This window comes from Apteryx rowi, unplaced genomic scaffold (assembly GCF_003343035.1).
Source record: "Apteryx rowi isolate R43461 unplaced genomic scaffold, aptRow1 scaffold_637, whole genome shotgun sequence".
In the NCBI taxonomy this organism is placed as follows: domain Eukaryota; kingdom Metazoa; phylum Chordata; class Aves; order Apterygiformes; family Apterygidae; genus Apteryx; species Apteryx rowi.
Window position 1 is genome coordinate 418483 of NW_020450913.1, and position 23862 is coordinate 442344.

A 23862-nucleotide genomic window follows, 5' to 3' on the forward strand; every position below is an offset into this window, starting at 1 on the left:
ATGGCAGATTCATCTGTGCCCCACCCCTGGTTGGCCCATCCAGTACTGCTCTCCTCCTGCTGAAGCTCCTTAAACTGGTGACACAGCCCCTTGATCACAGCACTCCAGCTGCAGGCAAGGATACCATCTCCTCCTGCCCCAGCCTTAGCAAGAGGCATTGAGCTCTTCCTGCAGGCCAAGACCTGGAGAGCTGCATCCTCCCTCTGGACCTCTGTTTGTGTTGAGTCCTCTATGTGCCAGGGTTAGTTACTTCAGTTGGTGCTGGGGACTCTGCCCTGTGGCATATCACCACCGTTGTTGAGCAGTCATACACTGCCATCAGCGGAATTTCCAGCCCTGTCCATTCACTCTTCTGCACAAACTGTTGTGGAAACTGCTGCTTCTGGGAGCGGCACTCTAGGCCTTGCAGGTGTCTCAGTTACTACGTCTCTCCCTAGTACCGGTTGAACGGCTGCTTGAAACTCTCTAGTCAGGAGTCAGCTGAAGATGAAAGGTCAAAGCACCCTTTGGTCAGGAATAGCTGATAGGGTCATTAGACACTTCTAGAGTTTGCTGGAAGCCACTAGGATCTATCCTTCCCCAGCAGCAGCAGGCATCCTGAAGTTCCTGGAAGATCTAGAGGCAGAGTCTGGATTTGGCTGTGCAAACCACTTATCTGTTAGTTGCTTGTTTGCTGCGCAGAAACAAGTCATGCAACGCAAACCCCTGCTCACAGCAGGTCTGGTTAGTTGAGCTTTTTTAGGGCCTTGTTCAGTCCAGTTTTGAATATCTCCAGGGGTGGAGTTTACACAGCCTCTCTGGGCATTTGTTTCAGTATTTGACCGCTCTCATGGTGACATAGATTTTCCTGGTATCTAATGGGAATTTAATGCAACTTGCATTCATTTCCTCTTGTCCTATCACTGTGCACCTTTGAGAAGAGTCTGGCTCCATCTTTTCTACGCCCTCCCTTTAGATAACTGTAGAGAGGAATGAGATCTCACCTCAGCCTTTTCTTCTTCAGGTTGAACTGACTCAGCTCTCTCAGCTTCTCATATGTCATGTGCTCCAGCCCCCTAGCTATCTTGGTGGTCCTCCTCTGAACTTACTCCAGTTTGTTAGTGTTTTTCGTGTACTGGCAAGCCTGAAACTGGACAGCGTTCCCCAGATATGGTCTCACAAGTACTGAATAGAGGGGTAGAATCAACTTCCATCAAGCTACTGGCTACACTCTTGCTAATACAGCCCAGCTGTGATTGTCCTCCTTGCCACAGGGGTAAACTGCTGACTGCTGTTCAGCTTCTTGTACACCAGGACCCTCAGGTCCTTTTCTGCAAAGCTGCTTTCTATCCAACTGGCCCCCAGCCTGTATTGTTGCCTATATTATTCTTTTTCTACCATGTTATGCTGGTCATTTTTTATGAAAAACACAAAAAGCCAGGTTTAACTTTGCTTATTATCAGGAAATCTTGCTAAATTTTGCTAGTGTCATCTTTAAGAGGAACAGAATGCAGTGGCACCCATAAGCTAGCAAATGTGTTCATTAATGGCCAAAATTACTCTGGCTTCTCCTAACATGATTCAGTTAGATTTTTCACTATTTGATGCTGTCGTTGATGATTCAGATAAAGCTTTCTTTTTCTGTTCATATTGCTAGCCTGAGGCTCAGATGCTCTGCAAATTATAAGCTTGTGTATGTGAATTCTGTACTGTTTGGTCTTACAAGTTACAAAACTGAATCTTTGCAAAAGAGCTACAGATATCATTAAATAGAAGTAGTCTAAATAGAGGAAAATTCAACTCATAACATGACAGGCACAAAGATAAAATCATTTTAAAAGTTAACCTCCTACTTTCTGTCCTCCTCAGTGCAGGAGGAAAGAATAAGCACTGTGTGCTGAATAAAAAGAAAAGAACCTTCAAACACTCTTACTCTTCTTATAACAGACCTCTTCCCCATGACCCTTTGGGGCACTGCAGACAAAGAACGCCAATAAAAAAATCTGATTGCTCAGTGGAGTGAGTTACTGCAGCTCCAGTGACAATGTACATGCAGTATGATTATGTTTAGTTAAAAAAACAAAAAAAGCAATCAAGCAAAAGTGTTCTCAAATTTGTATTTGCACTCAAGTGCTGATACTAAATTTTTACAGAGAAATTATTAGACATTTTAAAATACCCTAAGATTGGTCTCCCAAAGAAACAGTCGTCATCACTCATTTGTGTCCAATAAGCAAAATTTATCATGTTCTGAAGCAGATTGTATTTAACACAGAAGCTTTTTTTTTTTTTTTTTTTTTTTTTGGAAAAACAGATTATGTAGAATAAAGGAGGAAGAAGGAGGAAATGCCAAGATGTCTGGAGTACTTTGTGAAGTTGTTGAGATCTCTCAGTGAAATATGCTCATCGGGAACTTCTTATCAGTAAATAATGATTAATTTTTAGAGTTATTTTTAAGTTAGATATTGAATGTTGGTTATAGATCTCAAAGAATCTAAAATGTTACTAAATGGGTTGACATTAGGAGTTTTTAAAGAAGTGCAGGGATACAGCCACAAATATTCTGTTAAAGGTGATGAGTTGCATGTGGCTGCATCGTATGGCATTGTTGCTCCTGTTGTCTTTTATATTTTGAAGGTACATAAAGTCTCAGCCAAGTTATATCCCTTCTAAATAAAATATTTGCACAGGTTTATTCACTGTTGCACCAAGTACAAAATTTTTTACAGCCCTCTCAAATCTTTCTTCTGAAAGATACTTTAGGGAGACCTCCTGTCCTGAGTAGAGTTCAGTGATCCTTTTTCTAGTCCTGTGTTCTGAAAGTTTAGGCAGCTTTTTTTTCCAGGCTCAGTACTCCCATAATTTTCCTCCTAGGATTGTACTCAAAACCATCTTCTTCCAGTGTGCCTCTTTCAATTCAGTTCTTTTAATCTTGAGATGGGGAGAGTACAGCAACATTAGTTCTTGTCACAGAATCACAGAATGGTTGAGGTTGGAAGGGACTTCTGGAGATCATCTAGTCCAACCCCCCTGCTCAAGCAGGGTCACCTAGAGCACGTTGCACAGGATCGCATCCAGGCAGGTTTTGAATATCTCCAGAGAAGGAGACTCCACAACCTCTCTGGGCAACCTGTGCCAGTGCTCTGTCACCCTCACAGTAAAGGAGTTTTTCCTTATGTTCAGATGGAACTTCCTGTGTTTCAATTTGTGCCTGTTGCTTCGCGTCCTGTCGCTGGGCACCACTGAAAAGAGTCTGGTCCCATCCTCTTGACACCCTCCCTTCAGGTGCTTGTACACGTTGATAAGATCTCCTCTCAGCCTTCTCTTCTCCAGGCTAAACAGGCCCAGCTCTCTCAGCCTTTCCTCATAAGAGAGATACTCCAGTCCCCTAATCATCTTTGTAGCCCTTTGCTGGACTCTTTCCAGTAGTGCCACATCCCTCTTGTACTGGGGAGCCCAGAACTGGACGCAGTACTCTAGATGTGGCCTCCCCAGGGCTGAGTAGAGGGGGAGGATCACCTCCCTCGACCTGCTGGCARCACTCTTCCTGATGCAGCCCAGGATACCATTGGCCTTCTTGGCCACAAGGGCACATTGCTGCCTCAGGCTTAACTTGTCCACCAGCACTCCCAGGTCCTTCTCCGCAGAGCTGCTTTCCAGCAGGTCAACACCCAACCTGTACTGGTGCATGGGGTTATTCCTCCCTCAGTGCAGGACCCTGCACTTSCCTTTGTTGAACTTCATGAGATTCCTCTCTGCCCAGCTCTCCAGCCTGTCCAGGTCTCTCTGAATGGCAGCACAGCCCTCTGGTGTATCAGCCACTCCTCCCAGTTTTGTATCATCAGCAAACTTGCTGAGGGTGCACTCTGTGCCTTCATCCAGGTCATTGATGAAGAAGTTGAACAAGACTGGACCCAGTACTGACCCCTGGGGGACACCGCTAGCTACAGGCCTCCACCTAGACTCTGCGCTGCTGACCACAACCCTCTGAGCTCTGCCATTCAGCCAGTTCTCAATCCACCTCACTGTCCACTCATCTAGCCTGCACTTGCTGAGCTTGTCTATGAGGATGTTATGGGAGACAGTGTCGAAAGCCTTGCTGAAGTCGAGGTAGATGACGTCCACTGCTCTCCCCTCATTTACCCAGCCAGTCCTTCCATCATAGAAGGCTATCAGATTGGTTAAGCATGATTTCCCTTTGGTGAATCCATGCTGACTACTCCTGATCACCTTCTTTTTCTCCACATGCTTGGAGATGGCCTCCACAATGAGCTGCTCCATCACCTTTCCAGGGATGGAGGTGAGGCTGACTGGCCTATAGTTTCCCGGGTCCTCCTTCTTGCCCTTTTTGAAGGCTGGAGTGACATCAGGCACCTCTCCTGTTCTCCATGATCTTTCAAAGATGATGGAGAGTGGCTTAGCAATAACGTCCACCAGCTCCCTCAGCACTCGTGGTGCATCCCATCGGGGCCCATGGATTTGTGGGTGTCAAGTTTGCTTAAATGATCTCTAACCCAATTCTCCTCCACCAAGGGGAAGTCTTCCTTTCTCCAGACTTTCTCTCTTGCCTCCAGGGTCTGGGTTTCCTGAGGGCTGGCCTGAGCAGTAAAGACTGAAGCAAAGGYGGCATTCAGTAACTCTGTCTTCTCTGTATCCTTCATCACCAGGGCACCTCCCTGCTGGAGGCATCCCGACTTGAGCCATGTTTTGCCAACTACCCTGTCACTATAACTCTCCCCTTCCCCCATCTTTCTTAGTTTAAAGCCCTCCTTACCAGGTTGGCCAACCTGTTAGCAGACATGCGTGCCCCGCTTAGGCATTTCAGTGTTTCCTGTTAGGAAGGGACAGTGTGTGTGTTGTTGTGTTTCCAGTCTTGTCTAAATTGCTAAAAGGAAAGAAGAAGCTTCCTGAACAACCTAAAGCTATTGATTCTGCATCCCTAGAAAAAAATATCCCCAAGTAGCAGTTCTCCCTTTTTGTCCCCAGTTGACCATTTCCTCTCGTTTCTGATACTTCTGTACACATAAAATTTTGAAACTGTCATTCCACAAAAGAGGGCTTGCCCAGCCCACTATTTCTTAGGGTTTTTATAAAAGCTGCAGACTACATCTGTTACACAGCTTTATCTTATTATTGTCAGTGTTTTCATTAAAAGGCTTACTGCTAGTGGAAAGCTTTACCTGTGGGTTGTTTTTTGGGGGGTTTTTTTGATTATCCTAAAGTAGTTTAAGGCAACAGTGCAGAAGTAACAAGCTGAAAAATTGACTGTTCTGTCCACATGCAAGATCCAGAGTATCTTTATGTGACTACAGCATATATTTTTTAAAAATATCAATTTATCAAGATATTCTGTGAATTTAATATGCCTATAAAGGAAAGTACATGAAAGTATCAGTTAATATTTATTAATAGTATTGTGTCTTTTTTTCCTGTTTGTGAAGTGGATATAATGTTAACCCCCCCCAAATTTATAATTTTAATCTAAAGATATTCAAATCTGTTTTGATGGAGGGAGTTGTATGTGTCAATTTATTGTTTCCATATTTATTGCAGATAGGGCAGCTGGTAGTAGAATATGCTCCAAATTTTGCTATACATCTTCACTGGAAATTTTGTTTGAATAAAACTTAACTAAAGAATCCAAACTTAATTTCTGTAAAACACTGTCCTGTAGGATGAAATTGTTAATGTTGGTTAGGTCTACCATTTAAGCAAAGTAGATGGAAAACTGCACATCATAATCAGTCTGTGCTCGCTTTACTGCTTCTGGCTGATCTCTCACTCATACGCAGCATCTCAGCTGGATTATCAGCTTTCTCTGGAAATATCCATCTCATTCATTATAATGTTAATATTGCAGTTGTCTGACCAACTACTGCTGGTTTCTTTGTTTAGGGAAATCTTTTATTTCCCTAATGATTTCTCTTTCTGCTCTAATGATTTCTTTTAAAACAAATACAAAATATGTCTTTTTCCATGTTCCTATTCATAGGTCGTTATGGTTTACAGATGCACCTCAGAAATGAGGATACAGAATGTGGAACTAGTGCGCTATCGGGAAGAAAGTGCATGCCAAGCTTAGTAGTTCAAATAGCAAGTCTTCTGACTTTCTCCTAATGTTTAGAGCATTCTGACTGCAAGACAAACAGTATTATTTACTGAAGTCTGTTAATTTTTTTCTATTTTTTACTAGGAAAATGTTTAACTTTAGGATTTGCTTAATATGTTTTTATTATGTTATTTTTCTCAGGTCATGCACAGATTGTACATCTCTTATTAGAAAGAAACAAGTTTGGAACTATCCCATCTGACAGTCAAGGTGCAACACCGCTACATTATGCAGCACAAAGCAACTTTGCTGTAAGTAGTACAGGTCCTAAATATAAAGTAAACATATTTTGCTGTAATATTTATGACATAACTTATTCTATACTCTTGTTACGCTGTACACAGTGTTATAGTTTTTAAAATAATACAAAATGGTGTCTGCACGAGCTTAATTCAGGGTTTTCCTAAGTTAGACAATATAAATATGGTTGATTTCAAACTATTAAAATATAAAATAGATTTTAAAGATTATATCATTTTGCAAACAAAATCTCTTCAATCTATATTTTTGCATCAGAGTACACAATAATAATTTAGGAATTTTAATAGAAAGGAGAATGCTACCTAGTCTTTTACATTTCCTTTTTAAGACTGGTTGTAGCAAAATCTAAAAACTTACAAGATATCTAGAGGGAGAACACCCATGTGTATTTGTACAGCTGCTTTTATCTTTAATACCAACCAAACCAGTCTTTGACTTCAAAAGGTGTTTAACTTATTAATATTTGCTATTATAAATGTAGCCCTTATCTCATAAAGCATGGTTAAAGAGAGCAAGTACCTTTTGTCACAGTTCCCCGTGAACACTGTATTTTAAAAAGTGCAGTATTCAATATCAGTGGGCTAGCCGTTCCAGACAAAAAGAAAACTGGTTTYTCAAATGGACTAAATCTAATGTTTTGGTAGAATGTATAATTTTTGTCCAGAGTCAGATGAGATACAGTACAACTAAGCACAAAATCCAGCACTTCAATGGTTGCTGATTATAGATAAGTAGTTCTCAAGCACTGAAACGGTAAGAAGGCTTTTTTCATGTTCCTTTTTCTCTCATAGTTGAATTATGTCATGYATAGTAAGTTGAGAACTCTGTTTTAATCTCTCTCTCTTCAGCTGTACTGTTCATAACCTCTCCTTACTACAGGGGCTGTCCAATTAATGTAGTTGAGCTCATATTGTAGCCTGCTCTTCAACAGGGACATTAATTTGGGTCTCACTTGTCTACCCACATGTTAAATTTCATAAATTGTAAAATTGTAAAAACTCTGACTCAAATGCCTAGAATATTTAAGTTGTAAAAGCCTTTCTTTCTAATTTGAGTCAGACTTATGGGAAAGACAGGAGGTTTTAATTTACAATCTAGTGATTATCTCAGTATGCTTTTATCTTTTTTTTTCTTTTCTGTATTGATATATTCCTGCAAAATTATTTTTCCTACTGGGTTTCTTTCCCTGGGCTTGATTCAGTTGTATGAAACATCTTCATTTTGTTACCACCTTTTAATCCTGACAGCCAACCAAACCATGACATCTTTTAGGTTTTTATGGGGGAAGCAGAGTAGGCAATGGAATCAGATGTTCTTTTGTATTCTTGTGTGCTTACAGTGGATGTAGTGTTTCCCATATTACGTGAAAAAACAAACAGAAGAGTCTCATTCAGATCTACAGGGTTTTAGCTGGTGATCTGAAGATTCCAGTCTCCATGTTTCCTGCAAGGGCACATACTATGCATGCCTAAATTGTCTGGAGCGCTCTCTCTTTTCCCACCCAGATTGTTTCTGTGCACCTCTATTTGATTTTCTTTCTCCCTTGCATACAAATCCTTGAATAATTCCCACTACTGCATTCCATACACATAGTTCAAACCACTGAGTGGACACGTCCATATTTGTTTTGGCAGTGGTATTTATATATCTATAAATATATATATGGTTTGAGAGTCATGTTATTGTTCTGTACAAATTGCCCAAATTCCGGATAAATGTGGTATGCTTCTCAGTTGAAATGAGATGCTTCCTAGTCCATAGCAAGAAGAAGAAAAAGAAGAAGAAGGAAGTTTGATCTTTTGTGTTCATTATAAATGCTTTGGCTGCTCTCAGTTTTAACTAACTTCATACCTTGTTCTTTGTCTTTATTTCTTTTATTTCTTTTTTTTTTTCTTTTTTAAGACTGAAGAGACTTAGCTGGCACTTAATTGAGGTGAAGCACATGTTTTCTGGACTGACCTATCCCCACTCATTATATAAGGCTTATGAATTCCTGCAGAAGGTCTAAAAAACATCCATTTGTCTTTTGAACTTCATCAGTGAAGTCAGATGCTCTATTAGTATTGATTTTAGAGTGCAGATTACAGGACTAAATATTTATTGACCTTACTGACTTATTTCTTTTGAATTTTTCCATGAATTTTGCTGCTGTTTTTCTGAAATGTCCAAGGCAATGTATTTCTCCTTCACATATTTGTATAGATTGACCTAGTAAATGAAGTGTGTATTTCTGTCTTCTTTTTGGATTTTTAGTATTTTTCAGTTTCTTGGTAGCATAGAATGAAAGGCTCCAGGTTTTTTTGTTGTTGTTGTTTTTCAGCCTTGTTGTTTTATGCTTTGTTTTCTCCATTTTTATAAAGGCAAAACAAGCAGTTTTTCATGAGGAAATACATGTAGAATTGAAGTGAAAAATACTTGGGTTTTTTTCTTTTCTGATCTCTTAATCATTCAATTTAATTTCATTTATTTTTATTCTCAAGTTGTGGTATCTTTATTTTGAAAAATAACTCTTACAGCAGTATGGGATTTTCTTCCAATTTGTTCCCATTAAAAAGACTGGAAAAAAAGAGTGGTTAAAAGAAGGCTTGATTTGTTAAAACTTAATGGAAAAATAAAATTACTTATTTATGTTTGTAGGGCTTGTGCCTTACTACTAAAAAGGTCCAGCCTTTGGACTACTTTTCACTTTGCAGGATTTCAAGCAGTTCAGAATTCTGGTAGGGTGCTGAGTTGTTGGCCTAATGAATAGCCACTTGTACTGGAGGTAGTGGGGATCAATGTGAGTGCACAAAGCTATTAACACATGCTGTTTGGTGTAGAAGACTTAATCCTTATTATTTCTATCTGGACCTTTTTACAATAAATTGGTATTTTAGATATGGACCCAAATTCACAAAAACGTTAGGTGTTCAAGTTCAACTAATAAATAGGACTTAGGCTCTTAAAAACCTTTATGAATCTAGGTTGAGTATCTGAGCAAGGGCTTTATCACAGCCAAGGAATTCTCATCCTGTCTAGAGCACACTGATAGAGCTCTATTTGGGGTCACATGGGGGAAAGGACAAAAAAGTGCCAGCACTTTGGGGGAAGAAAAAGAACATAAATACCACTTTTTTCAGTTTTCATTTTTTACGGTATCTGTAGTTATTAATAGTTTTTTGCAAACTATTAAATATACAGCATTTGTAAGCTTTTAGAGAGAAAAAGGAAATTCTTCCATAATTTTTTTCTTACAATGGTGATTTCCTCTCCCTCCCTTTACTGTGTGGCTTACGAAGAATTAAGCATCAGGTTAAACAAGTGGACTTGTTTGTTTAGAGCTTAACACAAACCTGGCATTTCAAGGAAAGAGTTCTTTTTACTTTGATTTATAGAGAGATTCTAATGTGAAAATTAACAGTAGAAAGTCTGGACTCAGGTACAAAGAATTTCATGCTCTTTTTTGATTTGTTATATTTCAGTAATTCAGTACCTGATGTTATTAATAAATAGTAGGAAAAAAGGGTCTATGTTGCCCCAAAAGTCCCTATTTAATATTGTCTATTTATTAGTGTTTGGAAAACTAAAACATAAGCATGTACAGTCATATTCAGGTTTGAAACAAAAAAGGAAATGTGGCAGGAAAAGTATTTTAAAAGAAAAATATTTTGGCACTGTAATGTTGCAGTGATATTTTGATGTACCTGTAATATTTTTCCCATCATTTCCCTCACAGTGACTGTAGTCTTTTGTTTCCTTATCATAAACACATGATGTTTGACACTAAAAAGAAGAGTATAAAGTGAATGACAGTGTTAAGCTCATAATTAAGGATACAGCTATGAACATTGAAGAAGAAAAGGGCATAGCAGAAAATACAAAGCTCCTGTTGAGCTATTACTCTATATAAACATAAAAAGGAAAAATGAAGCTTTGTTTTGCTTCATAAACAGCTAAACAAGACACAATAGTTTCTTGTTGTTACAAATTCCTTTTTATGTTAATTTCAGCGGTATGTCTTTTCAGGAAACAGTTGAAGTGTTTTTGAAGCATCCTTCTGTGAAAGATGACTCAGATCTTGAGGGAAGAACATCCTTCATGTGGGCAGCTGGGAAAGGCAGTGATGATGTCATTAGGACTATGCTGAATTTGAAATTGGATATTGATATCAATATGACGGACAAATATGCTGGCACAGGTAAGGCGTGCTTTACAGTAAAGAACCACTGGATGTTTGCAGTTGCTGTGATTTACATAAAATGAAGAACATTGTCAAAATCTGTATTAGTCTTTTCCTAGACTTGTGTCTCAATTCAGAAAATATTTTACATTAGTTTAATTGTGTGTGTGATTCACTTCATTGCTTTATTGTGGGAGAAAACAAGTCTTTTCTGTGCAGATTAGACCAATTCATTTGAAACACAATAGGCTGACATTTAATAGATCTATAGTCCTGGGAAATGAAGAGCTATTCCATATTTTGAAGAATAAAATAAGATATAATTACATAACAAGCCCTCCATGAAAATGCCTTTTAAAAAATCTTTGTAAGTAAAAAAATAACTTTGAACAATATAGAGCAAAATAGCCAGTGAAGTGGCTGAATCATCAACATGAAAATCAGAAGTAGCATGGCTATTTATAGAGCTAGTGTAATAGAGATTAGAGCTATTGCTTTTCATTTGTCCAAACAAAAGTTTATATTTGATAACCCCCAAGAAGTTAGTCATCCCATTATCTTACCAAAGAGAAAGATGATGTGTGTGCAGCTCAATGTTTCAGAATTCAAGTACTCAAGTGATGAATTTCAGAATTATGAATCCTATAGCACTGTAAGTTTATCTCCTTTAATGAAAAATTGTAAGAATTTGTGGTAAAATATTATATCTATATAGTACTCAACAAGAACGGAATAACACTTCTGACTGAGAGACAGGTATTGAAGAGTATATGTATTCAACAATGTTGGAAATGCAACTAAAAGCAGTGGAGCAATGTAGTGTACTGATGACATAAGAATTAAAAAAAAAAGGAAAGACAGTGTACTGGGCATAAATTGCAGGGGTTTGGTAGTGGAGGGCTGCAGGGTCGACCTGCATGGGAGAATGTCATGAGCTGCCCTGTACCAGTCACAGCTGGGTCCAACTGGCTCGAAAATGGATGAAAACAACCCATTGTGCACCAAAACTTCAAGCAGTCAGAGGAACACAAGGCACCTCTGCTCAAACATATTTAAGAAAGAGTGGTAGCTGCTTGGGAGAGGGCACACATGAGGAAACACAAGAGAGCACACACAGGAGGAGACATGTGAAGTGATATGTGAAAAAACATGAGAGAAAAAAAAAAAAGAGGAGAAATGGAGGGGGCGTGTCAAAGGGGAACATTGTTGGGGACATGGCTGGAGACGTACTCTTGGAGTACACCTCCAAGAGAGGAGAGGAGGTACACCTCTGAGAGGATTGCAACCTGTGGGTAGGCCACACCAGAGATAGTGCCCCCTCAAAGGGACTGCAGCCCATGGGTAAGCCATGCTGGAGTGAGTACTCCCTTGAAGGGACTGCAGCCCAAGGAGGACTGACACTGGAGCAAGTACACACTGAAGGGCCTGTGGAGGATCCATGCCAGAGCAGGTTCACCAGCAAAGGGACTGTGGCCTATGGAGAACTCGTGCTTGAGCAGGTGCACCTCTGAGGCATACCTCTTTTGGCATGGAGCACATTCTTCCAAGAGTGCATCTTCAGCCATGTCCGCAACAATGTCCCCTTTCACATGTCCCCTCCTTTCTTCTCCCATTTTCTCCTCTCATGTCTCTTCACATACCTTTCCACGTGTCTGCTCACGTGTGTCCTGCCTCTAGCAGCTACTGCTTTTTCTTAAATATGAGCAGAGGTACCATGTGCTCCTCTGACTGGTTGAAGTTTTGGTGCACAGTGAGTTGTTTTCTTCCATTTCAGAGCCAGCTGGACTCAACTGTGACAGGTACAGGACAGCTCATAACCTCCTCCCAAACAGGTCACCCCTGCAGCCGCCTGCTACCAAACTCCTGCAATTAATGCCCAATATAGAGAGAGTAGATAGCATGGTATCTTTTGGGTTAAGATCATTTTGTGAAGGATCACTTTGAGGAATTTTTACTCTAAGGAGTTCATCTGATCTGGGATAGATCCCAGGTTTGCATTCAGGTATAATGCAGAGATTTCTAATTTGTTAGAGATCTGTTAGTACTGACTTAATTAATTATGGAGTATTTACTTTCTGAATAAAAATGATATTTCTGTTGATTCTGCATATGATACTGAAGAGATTTCTTCAAGAGGTAATCACTGAACCGCTAAGAGATCATGTGTTAATTTTAATTTGTAGCAGAGCTATTTGCAGCAGATAACTTTGGATCCAGTATATCAGATATTGATTCATTTTCATATTACCGAGAAGGTAAAAATCTTTAAGGCTTTTAATTTTTAAAAGTGAATCTTTGAAAAATTAAGTAAAATATTTGCTTGAAGATATGAAAGGATTGGAATATGTTTAAATGAGATGTGCAGAACTCTGTAACTTCCATTCTAAGCAGAAGAGTGGAAAACTTCTTGAGAAGTGCTGTGCGTCTATCTTGGTAATAATTACTTTTTAAAATAAACAGGAAAAAAAATGATTGTCAAAAATGCTTTGATTTTTGAGAGGAATATTGTTGAAGGAATAAAGTAAGAATTGTCCAAGTCAAGCTGAACTAGACCTGGCAAAGTAGATTCATTTTGAAAATGGAGCACTTTAAAATATGATGATAAATTGGAAAAGAGCATAAAATGTAATTTAGTAAACCAGTTTGATTACCTATCTTTGAGATCCCTTACTGGTTAATGAAAATGAAACTGATTAATGATAATGGTCATGAGATTGCAAGCAATAAATATAATTTAAATTTTAATACACTTTATAACAAATTTTTGTACATTAAGTTGGTAGCTTGTTAGCTGGAAATAGTAGAGAAGGAATTTTTATGTAGATTTGTTTACAGAAGACTACATGCTGCTACTATGATATGCCTGTGAATTCAACCTCAGATAAACAAGCTATGTGCAGCRGAGGTGGAGAAAGATTTACCTGGGGGTGGTGATACTTTAACAGGATACTGTGTATAATTCTAGCTGTCCATGTTCAAGAAGGAAGAGTCAAATTGTAATAAGGTCAAAAAAACCTTAGGGTAATAGAAGAAGAGGAGCATTTGTTCTGAGAGAAGGTTAGAAGAATGTGGCTTCGTTAACCTGACAGGACCATGGCAGAGAAGGAGTACGACTGATGGTTGTTGATACTTTCAAGAAATATAAAACAAGGAAAAGTTTTGAAGTCTTGGTACAAGAGCAGCTAGAGAGAAGTTCACAAAAAATAAATTCACGCCAGACCTTGGGAAAAAAAAATTCTAACATCAGAAGAATGAGATTCTGGAGTGGCCTTTCACAAAAAGCAGGGAGGGCAAAAAATTAGAGGAGTGTGTATGGTTTTAAATACCATTATTTCATTTGCTTCTGAATCCTGGTCTCCTGATCATCTAGTATGCATGTTAGTTTACTCTCTGGCTGTCTTTTGGAGCCAATGAATTAGTTTCCTCTGAGATGAAGTCCACATGATGGATAGTTTATGCCAGGAACCAGACTCTATAGGTAATATAGATGATACTGCACCACAGCTTTTTTTCTTTTCAGGTCACACTTATGGCTTCTATTCTATTATTAGAATTACATAGAAGTGGTAAATGAATGCAATGTCAGGGCTGCATGGTTCAGCATTTGAAAGACAGCAAGTATGACTATTACTTACAATTTGAAATTACTACCTCCTTTGCGTGTATGGTGGTCTTTACTTAAAAAGTCAAATACAGTCACTATGAAATTCTGTTTAAAAGTGTAATATCTTGTTTTACTTACAAGTTAACATACCAAAAATGAGGCTTTTCAAGTTGATATAGTTTGTAATTTTTGAGTTAAAAAATTATGTGACAAATAACAGTCTTCATGCCTGACTGCTTTAGAAACTATATACTTCACCATTTTAGTCTTGTTTCATCTTTTATCACTCACCTACATTTGCTCCCTCCTGACAGTTCCCTTTCAAATACCATGCAGTATGTGTTTCGGACTATAAGGTGAAGTAGTGTTATGTTGACACTGTGCTTATTAAAGCTCCTTAAAAAAGGTTTTCTTCCATGTAGGCAGTAGTCATATGTTATATTATAAATAATTGAGGTGTTTTGTTTCATCATCCTTCAGTCTTAAACCTTTCAAAGCAGTCATGTGTAATACTTTTTAGTCTTGATTTTCTTGTAGGGCTTTTAATCCAAGGAAATAAATGGATTTTCCATTTACATGAAGCTGTCATTGAGTAGAACATACTAACAGTATTGAAGTTCAGAACTGTTGCATTCTTTGCTTGCTGTCAAACAATCTGAATTTTACCATTTTGCAAGCATGTACAATATCATAAGCTTTTATCACAGTGAGCTGTCACGTTAAAAGGAAGTCCACCAATAAATCACTTTCTGATTTCAGACCTGTTCCTAATCCTACAGTTTCCTACAGTTCTTAATCATTCCTGAGTTTTGGTGAGGGAAAAGTAGTGTTGTATTTTAATGGGAAACTGTGGAATAATAGAAAATTGTGTACATGACACTGGACCTGGGATACAGTTGCTTGCGGAGACTAAGTTTGTGGGGTTTTGACTTTTGTGCATGGGCTCAGTTAAGCTTAGTTATAATGTTGCATTAACATAGCTTTTTACATTTACATAAAAAGAGCAAGCTCTGCCTTCAGCTCCTAGCTTTGATAGAACATCAAGCCTCTCCTTATTGTGTAGGAAAATGACACCAAGGAAAAGGAATGTGGCTGTTCTCAGAGATCAGCGCTGCAGGAGCATTACAGGGGCAGCTTTATAGCTCTGCCGGAGCATTACAGGGGCAGCTTTATAGCTCTGCCGTCACTGCGCACAATGTTGAGGGCTCTGCCTGTCAGGCAAACAAAGGTTCCATTGTGCCCAGCTGGCTGAAGAATCTGTTCAGTCACCGTGACTCCATCACAGAAAATTTGACTTACAAGAAAATATTGAGCACAAAGTGCGAAACAAGATGCCTGCGTCAGAATGAGTGATAGAGGGGAAAAAACAGGCCAAGCTAACACAGCAGCTCTTTTATATTGTTATACGCACCCCATGTGTCATCTGATTGAGTAGTTTACTGCTTTTGGTCTCATAATAAATGCAGTACAAAAAACAGAAGCTAAGGTTTACTGTGAGGTCAGATCATGAAAATCAGGCCCATCCAAATGTACGGAGCAGCAGGAATCTCGTTCCTGTCAAATTGCTACTTATAGCCACCCACCCACATCGCTAGTACAGATACTGGTGCTTACAAATATTTTTCATGAGTGTGATGAATGTTCCTATGCTTCTTTTTTCTTTTTTTTTCCCATGATAGCTGCAGCGGATAAATATTAGTATCATCTTAAATGCACGATTTCAGTCATTAAGGCAGCAATTCCCATACTGTCTCTGGCTATGACCCCTTTTCTTGCAGTAAGTTCCTCTTCTTTCTGTGTAACAGAATTATTATCACTAAGTTTGAGAATGTTTTAAGGCAACACACTTCAGCTGGATTTGGTTCACTGACTATATGAACAAACTGTGCCTTTTAGTGGAAACTATGTAACAGGTTACACTGGGTTACTGTTTAATCAGCAGGATGAAGCAGCATCAGTGTTAAACAGTGGCAGGCACATACAAAAAAACCATCTGTTTTAATACTCTGGACAGGGTTCAAGAAGCAGTTCCTTTTAGTGTTGGCCTTTCTGTATAATGCCTCTGCTGGATCCTGACCTTGCCTTTTTTAACGTTAAGCAAATAGACACATGTAGGTACTATTTCAAGCTCCACATTTTGCTTGTTTGAGCAGATGGAATTCTCACCAAGGATGGATATGTGTGAAATTTGTAGGGGAAACATGAATTTTACTATATTAAATGTACATTTATAGAATTGCACATTTTTGTATTTTTATTCTAAGTTATTTGTCATCTGTGAAATAGTTTAGATATAAGGCAGTATGCCTCTGAGAATGTGGATAATCTGATTAATTGCTGATTACAGCAAATAATCCAAAGCACTTTGATTTTAATTTTTAAGTGAAATCTAGAAAATATGTTTCTTCCACTTGTTTGAAATCTCACTGCCATATGTGGTTTGCCTTTCCTTCAGAAACAACCCTGAACTGGTTGTACTAGCCTTTCAATCTTTTCCTCAACTCTAGTTGACAGTGCCAGCAGGATGCAGTTGTACTGATAGTAACTTCAGTTATAGGACACTTTGAGGTCTTAATCTGCTAATGTCTCTGTGTTATTTGTTTATTTAGACTTAGTAGAGTCTACATAGATTGAAGGATGAGAAGACAGAGAAAATTATGGAAGAATGGGAGTCTGTAGAACCAACTTGCATGGTTTTCATACAAATTAATTTCATAAACTGTGAGGATGAGAGGAAATGGAGCATCTGCTTTGTGCATCATCTCCCCTTTCATGAAGAAAACAGGGAGCTGCAGATACTGTGTGATATGTGATGGCCTTTCTACACAATTTTGTGTAAATTTTTTTCCAAATAATTCTGAAAAAGGGGGGGAAAACAGCTGGGTCATCTGGAGTTAGTTTTAATTGACACAGCTTTACTTATTTGGAAAAAAAAAGACTTATTTTTCAGGAAAACTTTGAAGAAATAATGAAGGCTTTCCTTCACTGGCAGTGGGCTGTTTCATTTCCATTGGGGTGATATAATAAATGCTACAGAACAGAGGCAGAAGTAGATCATATTATATTCTTTTAGGTAGAGGCTGATATCCTTCCAAAAATCCTCAGTATAAGCTGATCTTGCTGTGTTAAGGTTCAAGTTCCTGTTGGTACAAATTAAAACATGTTTCAGAGCTAACCGTTCTTCTGCTTATTGCTCTTTTGTTTGTAAGTGTGTGTTGTGATTGCTTGTCACTTGTTAGGATTCTTCAATTTCTTATGGTTGAAAAGCATCTTTGAAATTTGAAATTAATTTTTATTTTGACCATTCTAATTGTTGACCTCTAAAGCTCATGATATATGTCATTCCTCAATGATTTCTTTTTCCTGCTACTTTATTCTGTTAGCATTACATGCTGCTGCACTTTCTGGCCATGTCAACACAGTGAAATTGCTGTTGGAACACAATGCACAGGTAGATGCTTTGGATGTCATGAAACACACTCCGCTTTTCCGAGCCTGTGAGATGGGACACAAAGAAGTAATACAAACACTCATTAAAGGTCAGCCATTACCAATTTTCCAACCTGTTCAGAATTCTGATGTTCCTTTATGTGGGACTGTGAAATAAACATCATTGCTGAGCAAGAGGGTGGTAGGAAATTCCTCCTTTAAAGAAGGTATTGTCTATAAGTACCCTTTGTTGAACAGTACTAGTAGATATAAATGATTTTTAGACCATTGTGCAAAATGGCCAAAAGTTAACACAAATTTTCAAAATAGGCATAGTTGTATCCACAGCTCTTTTCTGCTCAAGCCTTTTCAAATATATTCTAGTCTCTCAAACCACCTTTTCCCCCAGAAGTCATTTTCTTTTTCTTTTTTCCTTTTTTTTCTTAGTAAGACCCAATTAAGCTTTCTTCTCTTTTTGTAAGAAAGCATTTTTAGGCTTCTTTGGAGACTTTTTGACTACTTAAATGAATAATCTATTTCTAATTAAGGTAGCTATCAGAAACGTTAAATCATTAATATTTTCCTGTGGTTGTTTTTTAGAAGCAGTATTTTATTTGTAAACAGAACTAAGGTTTAACAATGTAAACAGATTGAGCTAATTGTAGAAACTCTGTTCATCTGTAAGAAATACAGTGAAAGAACAGTGGTATCTTATATACAAAATTATGTCATTTTAGCTCCACATAAAATTTCTAAGTAGATTGGAAGCAGTCTCCCTCCTACCTGAGAGATTCACCCATTTATAATCAATGGAAGTATTCAGGTATTCAAGTTAACACGTTGCAAGTTTTCTGTTAGACAGCCTTTCTTTCTGAAAATCTTGCTTCCCTCAGTGTTCTGCTGGGCATATTTTAACCTCCTGTTAAGCACCTCCCTCTTCCCTCCCCACCCCTCATTTAGCTTTTGTGGATGCAAGAAGCTTTGTTACCAGAATCAGAGTTTTATTTTTGTATTGAGTTTTTACATTGTACAGGAACATACAGAGAAATTAGTTAACTGGATGACAGAATACTAGCATGCTTGAATTAGAAAATAACTTTTTCAGAAGTCATTTTTACTTTGTGAATATTTTATCTTGCTCTGATTTAGAGATTTAAAAAGAAATCAAGTCTGAAGTCCAATTTTCAAAAGTGATTTTTGCCATTAAGAAATTTAAGTTTCATTGAACATTAATAGGTCTGAAACAAATAAAGGTTAGATTTTCAAGGGCATTTGACCAACCTGGTGCTTCTAAAGCACCTGAGAGGATACTAAGCATGTAAAGAAGTTAATGCCTCGCCCTCACTGAAAGTACTTCATTCCCAGTTTATTTTGAAAATTGGATTTAGGTGCTGAAGTTGAAGTTACTCTGAATTGGCAGTTTACCAAACAAGTACTAGTTGAACTTAAACTTATTTTTTGCTTTCTTTTTCATTCAAGAGTATTTTTTTTGTTCAAAAATGTATTTGTTGTTACAGGAGGAGCAAGAGTAGATTTAGTTGACCAAGATGGCCATTCACCCCTTCACTGGGCAGCCCTGGGAGGAAATGCTGATGTGTGCCAAATCTTGATAGAAAATAAAATCAACCCTAATGTGCAGGATTATGCAGGTAGAACACCTCTGCAGTGTGCTGCATATGGAGGTTACATTAACTGCATGGTAGTGTTATTGGAAAACAAAGCAGATCCGAATATTCAAGACAAAGAGGTATGTTGTCTTTCACTGGGCTATTTAATGAAATAACTTCAGTATAACCATATATCAAAACATTTTCCTTTTCTTAAAGATCATTCTCTTTTCTGGGACGTATGGCATCTTAGCTGCAGTTTATGATGAAACAAAATACATCCGGACATAATTTCCCCCTTGGTTTCACTTCTAAAATCTTCAATGAAAATTAGTATTTTAATATGCAACATAAATTGAAGATGCACATTTTTCCATATCACCTCTGACTTTTTCTCATCAAATTGTGATTGTATGAGTAGTCATTTTAAGCATCATATTTCTTAACGTCTGCTGTTCCTTAATAACAAATGACATAGGACTGTGATTTTATAGTCTGTCATGTGTTTCTTCAGCTTGTGTTAGTTATATAGAGCAAATAAGATATTGCAAGGTTTGAAAGAACTGCCTCAATTACTTATCCCAGTGTAGCCCTTGCAGGTGAAAAAAAGTACACTAATATGTTTATAGGTTCTTTCGCTGCATTTCTCAAGCAATAAATGAAATTAGGAGTCAAAATAGTGGTGCGACATATAACCAAGTTTCTTTGTTATTTGACATAATTCCCCTGAAGTCAGTAGAAGTTCATCAGTCATAAGAATTTCACCCAATTTGTTAAACTTTTCTCTGGCTATTTGTTGTATGACTAGGATAATCCCAGTTAATGGAAAAGTGTTTTGTATTATGGATTCTACAGAGCATGTTGGGAACATTTTCGAAACCCGCTACTGGCTTCTGTGGCATCAACTTGAGTCTAGAAACTAGCTCCAGGTCTCCTGCTTCACACAGAGACACTGCAGCATGTTCTTCAGCACTCAGGGTTCAGGAGATAGCTTGTTAACACTGGACTCAAAATGACTTCATGCTTTGGTCTGGTACCCAGCTTTTCCTAAATTTGGAGTTTGGAAAATATGGTGCAGATACAGGAAGCAAAGCTGGAAGTGAGATGAAATAGGTATATTTTGTTGATACTAGCAGATCTTGAGGTATTTGTACTGTGATTCTCAGTGATTCCAGTCCCAGGAGTGGTCATATATGAGCTGGCTATATATGGAAAGCAGTTTGTGAACTGGGCTTCTGCTACATGTAAGAGAAACTAGACTTCCGAAATCAAGCTGATTTTGAAAGCACAACTGGAGTCCTGCTGTGTTTTCCTGAGCTGATAAGCTTTCCCAAAACTCTATTTGATTTTGATTCTATAGCAGTTCTCTCATAGTCATCACAGTGTCTTCGATAAGCCTAGAAAGCAGTCTGAAGTACAAAAGTTAATGGTAGCTGCTTCAGATCAGGGTAGCCTAGTTGTGAAGAACGCTTCACCTAGGAGCTTGCCTCCTAATGCTATTTTTCTGTAGCTTTAGATGAAACAGCACTAGTGTTACAGTCTAGTTAAAAAAAAAAAAAAAAAGATGACTTCATTTTTAAATGCTGTATTCTTTCATTTTAACAAGGAAGTTTATTTAGAACAATTGTTCTTCATCTCCAGAAAAGCATTGAATTACAATATGATTTGCAGCCTTTATTTTGGCATGATAGAGTTTGGGGCTAATATTCATTTTTGTTCTGTTTTATTGTTTATAGGGAAGAACTGCTTTACACTGGTTGTGTAACAATGGCTACCTTGATGCTATAAAGTTGCTGCTTGGTTTTGATGCTTTCCCTAATCATATGGAGAACAGTGAGGAGAGGTATTGTTCATCTGAATGCATGATTTTCTAACTTAACAAGTATGCTAGCTGCTGATTTAAATGTTAGGTGTTCAGATATTGCCAGAGCATCATGATCTTGCTCATATCTAAAAAAGAGTGCTGTAATCGTGGGCTTCAGTGTAGGCAGTTCTTCTAATTTGAAAAAAATCTCTTCTTTAGGCAGGATATTGCAGATTTGGATTTCAACTGTTTATACTTTTGAACTTTGAACATGCAGAGATTTCTTACACATACTACTTACTACAGATACATACACAGGGATACTTACACATTCTAATTCCATTTAAAATATTAAGGATATTTTTCATTTGTATAAAGCTGACAATGGATACGTACGATGAAAGGATAAAATGGCATTTCTGCTCCTGAAATAGACTGGAATTCTTCTGTTCTGTTTGATAGGGATACAGTGAGATGAACAAAGATGGGAGAAATATGAAGTTATGTTTCAAAATAGTGATTACAAATTACCTGATGGTTAACGGTATTCTAAAAGCCTAGTTTTTTAAAAAAATCCTCCCAACAGTCATGAGGAGACAGTATATTTGCATCTCTTTTTTTATTTTTATTTTTATTATTTATTTTCATGCTTTTTATTTTTATTTGCATTGTCTTTCATTGATATATAAATAATAGTTTTTAAAAAGTGATTTAGGTAGTGGAGTTTAAATTAGTCACCTGATCATGAAGATAATTAGTATTAGCATAAATTTTTGATGCCTTTTTAGAGTGGATGACTTCCTCATAATCATAAATAAACTTATGATCAGTATGTCTCATAAATTTGAATATTTCAACATTTTAAATAATTAAAATACTTTGAACCCCCATACTTTAGTGCTAAGTTTGGGACTTATATACTTATCCCATTTTTTTAATTGCATGCTTTTCCCCTATCATTTTTCTTTTGTTCTCTAGTCTAATCATTCAGATCTCTCTATTTTGGGGGGGAAACACAAGTGAAAGCATTAAGTAGTTCCTAATTAAGTAGTTGGAATGCTCTCTCTAGTAATTTTCAATAGAAAATTAAATAACCAGTCATAATTAAATTCCTTTTAGTAAGTAAGATTAAAAACAGCTATTTTGCTAGGAAGGAGGCTGTTATTTTCCTTATTTTGCAACAATGTACTAATGATGCTCAAATGTCAGGTAAAGATCTTTGTTGTGGTATTACTATAGTCATTCAGTTAGTGTCTGTTTTTGTTTCCCTTCTGGCATTAATAAAAGTTCTGGTGTATAAACCTAGATTACTCCAAGTACAACTAGCAGTATTCTAAAAAATAAGTCCTTAAGCACTAGTCCTTGTGGAGAACAAAACAGATCCCCAGTATTTCTAGGTGAATCATTTTTTAAATATAATTGTCCTAAAATATTTATTATTGCCACCTTGTTTTCTTGTTAAGAGATCGGAAGTTTGGAAAGTGGAAAAGAAAGTCAAGTGTTATAAGAGACAGTAAAAATAAGCTCATGGATATGGTTCAGCCATAATCATGAAATTGCTTTTGTAACTCAATAATAATTTCACCAAATAAGAACAATTTTCCAGTATACCTATAGAAATAAGCTTCCCTTCTCCATGTTCTTAGAGTGCTATATGAGGTATTAGTTCAAAATTCAAACACATAGATTAAACAGGCTTGTGGAAGGATAGAGCTGAGATAGCATCTAGGATTTTAAGCTGACCACTTGTCTTACAAACCTCTATTCAGATTTAATTGAGTGATTTTTTTATTCTCAAAGGTAGCTCTAATGGAGTCAGTGGATCCATGTATAAGAATAGGGGTCTGCATGACTCAAATCCCTTATAAAACACATTGTCTTGGTACATATGTGCTAGCTGCATAAAAGTTTACTTCAGTATCTTTTGTATCTATTAATTGAAAAATTCAAAACTGTAGGTATACTTTAAAAATGTATTTTTCTCAAATGAGTTCCCTTCTGAAGTACCTGTTCCTGGACTATCTGAAAGCTGTATTTCCTTAAATGTTATCAGCAACACATCTTGACATACAAATTTTCATGTTATGTCATTGTCTTTATTCATGCTGACACTTCAGTTCAGATACTCTTAATCCTCTCAGCAAATCATCGCTGCATAGCAAGTCCAATTGTGCTCTTTCTCTCCCTTTTTCTTTTGCTTACCAGCATTGCATCCTAGCTAGTTACCATCAAGAAGAGGCCTACTTTTCAGAATAACATGTATAGACACTTGCTGTTTGATGTTATGTACTGTATGATCTTGATTTTGGTTTGTGACTGATAATTTTCAGTCACTAAATGTTTTTGCATAATGTTTTGGTGTTGATGAGGGAGGTTTGTATATTTTGCTCCTCTTTACTAATTATGGGAATTTAGAGTATTTTTTTTCAAAAGTGCTTAAGCTGCTTTAATACCTATATCCCATTTAAAAGCAAAGGCACTTAATATTTCTATCGCCTGTGTCAATTTGAAAACATAGTCTTCCTAGTTAATGTTATGTCTTAATGCAGGTTTAATATTACTGTTTGTTCAGTCATAATGTCCTCAGTCATTCTGCCATGCTCTGTCACTGTGTCTAAATTCTGTCCTTGGTACAACTTCTCTTTCTTTTTTTCTTCTGTCTGCTTGCTGAATTATGTAATTGTCTTGCTCGTGTGGCATTCTTGTAAAACAAATACTTTTAACTAAACTTTAGAATTAACCCATAAGATTTGTTTTTAACACAGAAGCTAAGCCAAATTTGACAGTAAGTCTTTACAGAATCACAGAATCACTGAGGTTGGAAGGGACCTCTGGAGATCATCTAGTCCAACCCCCCTGCTCAAGCAGGGTCACCTAGAGCACATTGCACAGGATTGCATCCAGGCAGCT

The 23862-nt window shown here is 37.4% G+C and overlaps 1 protein-coding gene across 22 annotated transcripts in view; it reads left to right on the top strand.

Annotated features, from left to right (window-relative positions):
* INVS (inversin) overlaps nucleotides 1-23862 on the top strand; it is a 116459-nt gene that overhangs the window by 64095 nt on the left and 28502 nt on the right. For all 22 annotated transcript variants that reach the window (XR_003256405.1, XR_003256406.1, XM_026084328.1 and 19 more), the window contains 5 exons: nucleotides 6230-6339; nucleotides 10355-10526; nucleotides 17496-17651; nucleotides 19059-19288; nucleotides 20885-20991. Coding sequence is in view for 20 of the 22 variants with exons in the window: in XM_026084328.1 (XP_025940113.1) it covers nucleotides 6230-6339; nucleotides 10355-10526; nucleotides 17496-17651; nucleotides 19059-19288; nucleotides 20885-20991 (775 nt within the window). In the remaining 2 variants the exon portion in view is untranslated. The remainder of the gene's footprint in view (nucleotides 1-6229; nucleotides 6340-10354; nucleotides 10527-17495; nucleotides 17652-19058; nucleotides 19289-20884; nucleotides 20992-23862) is intronic.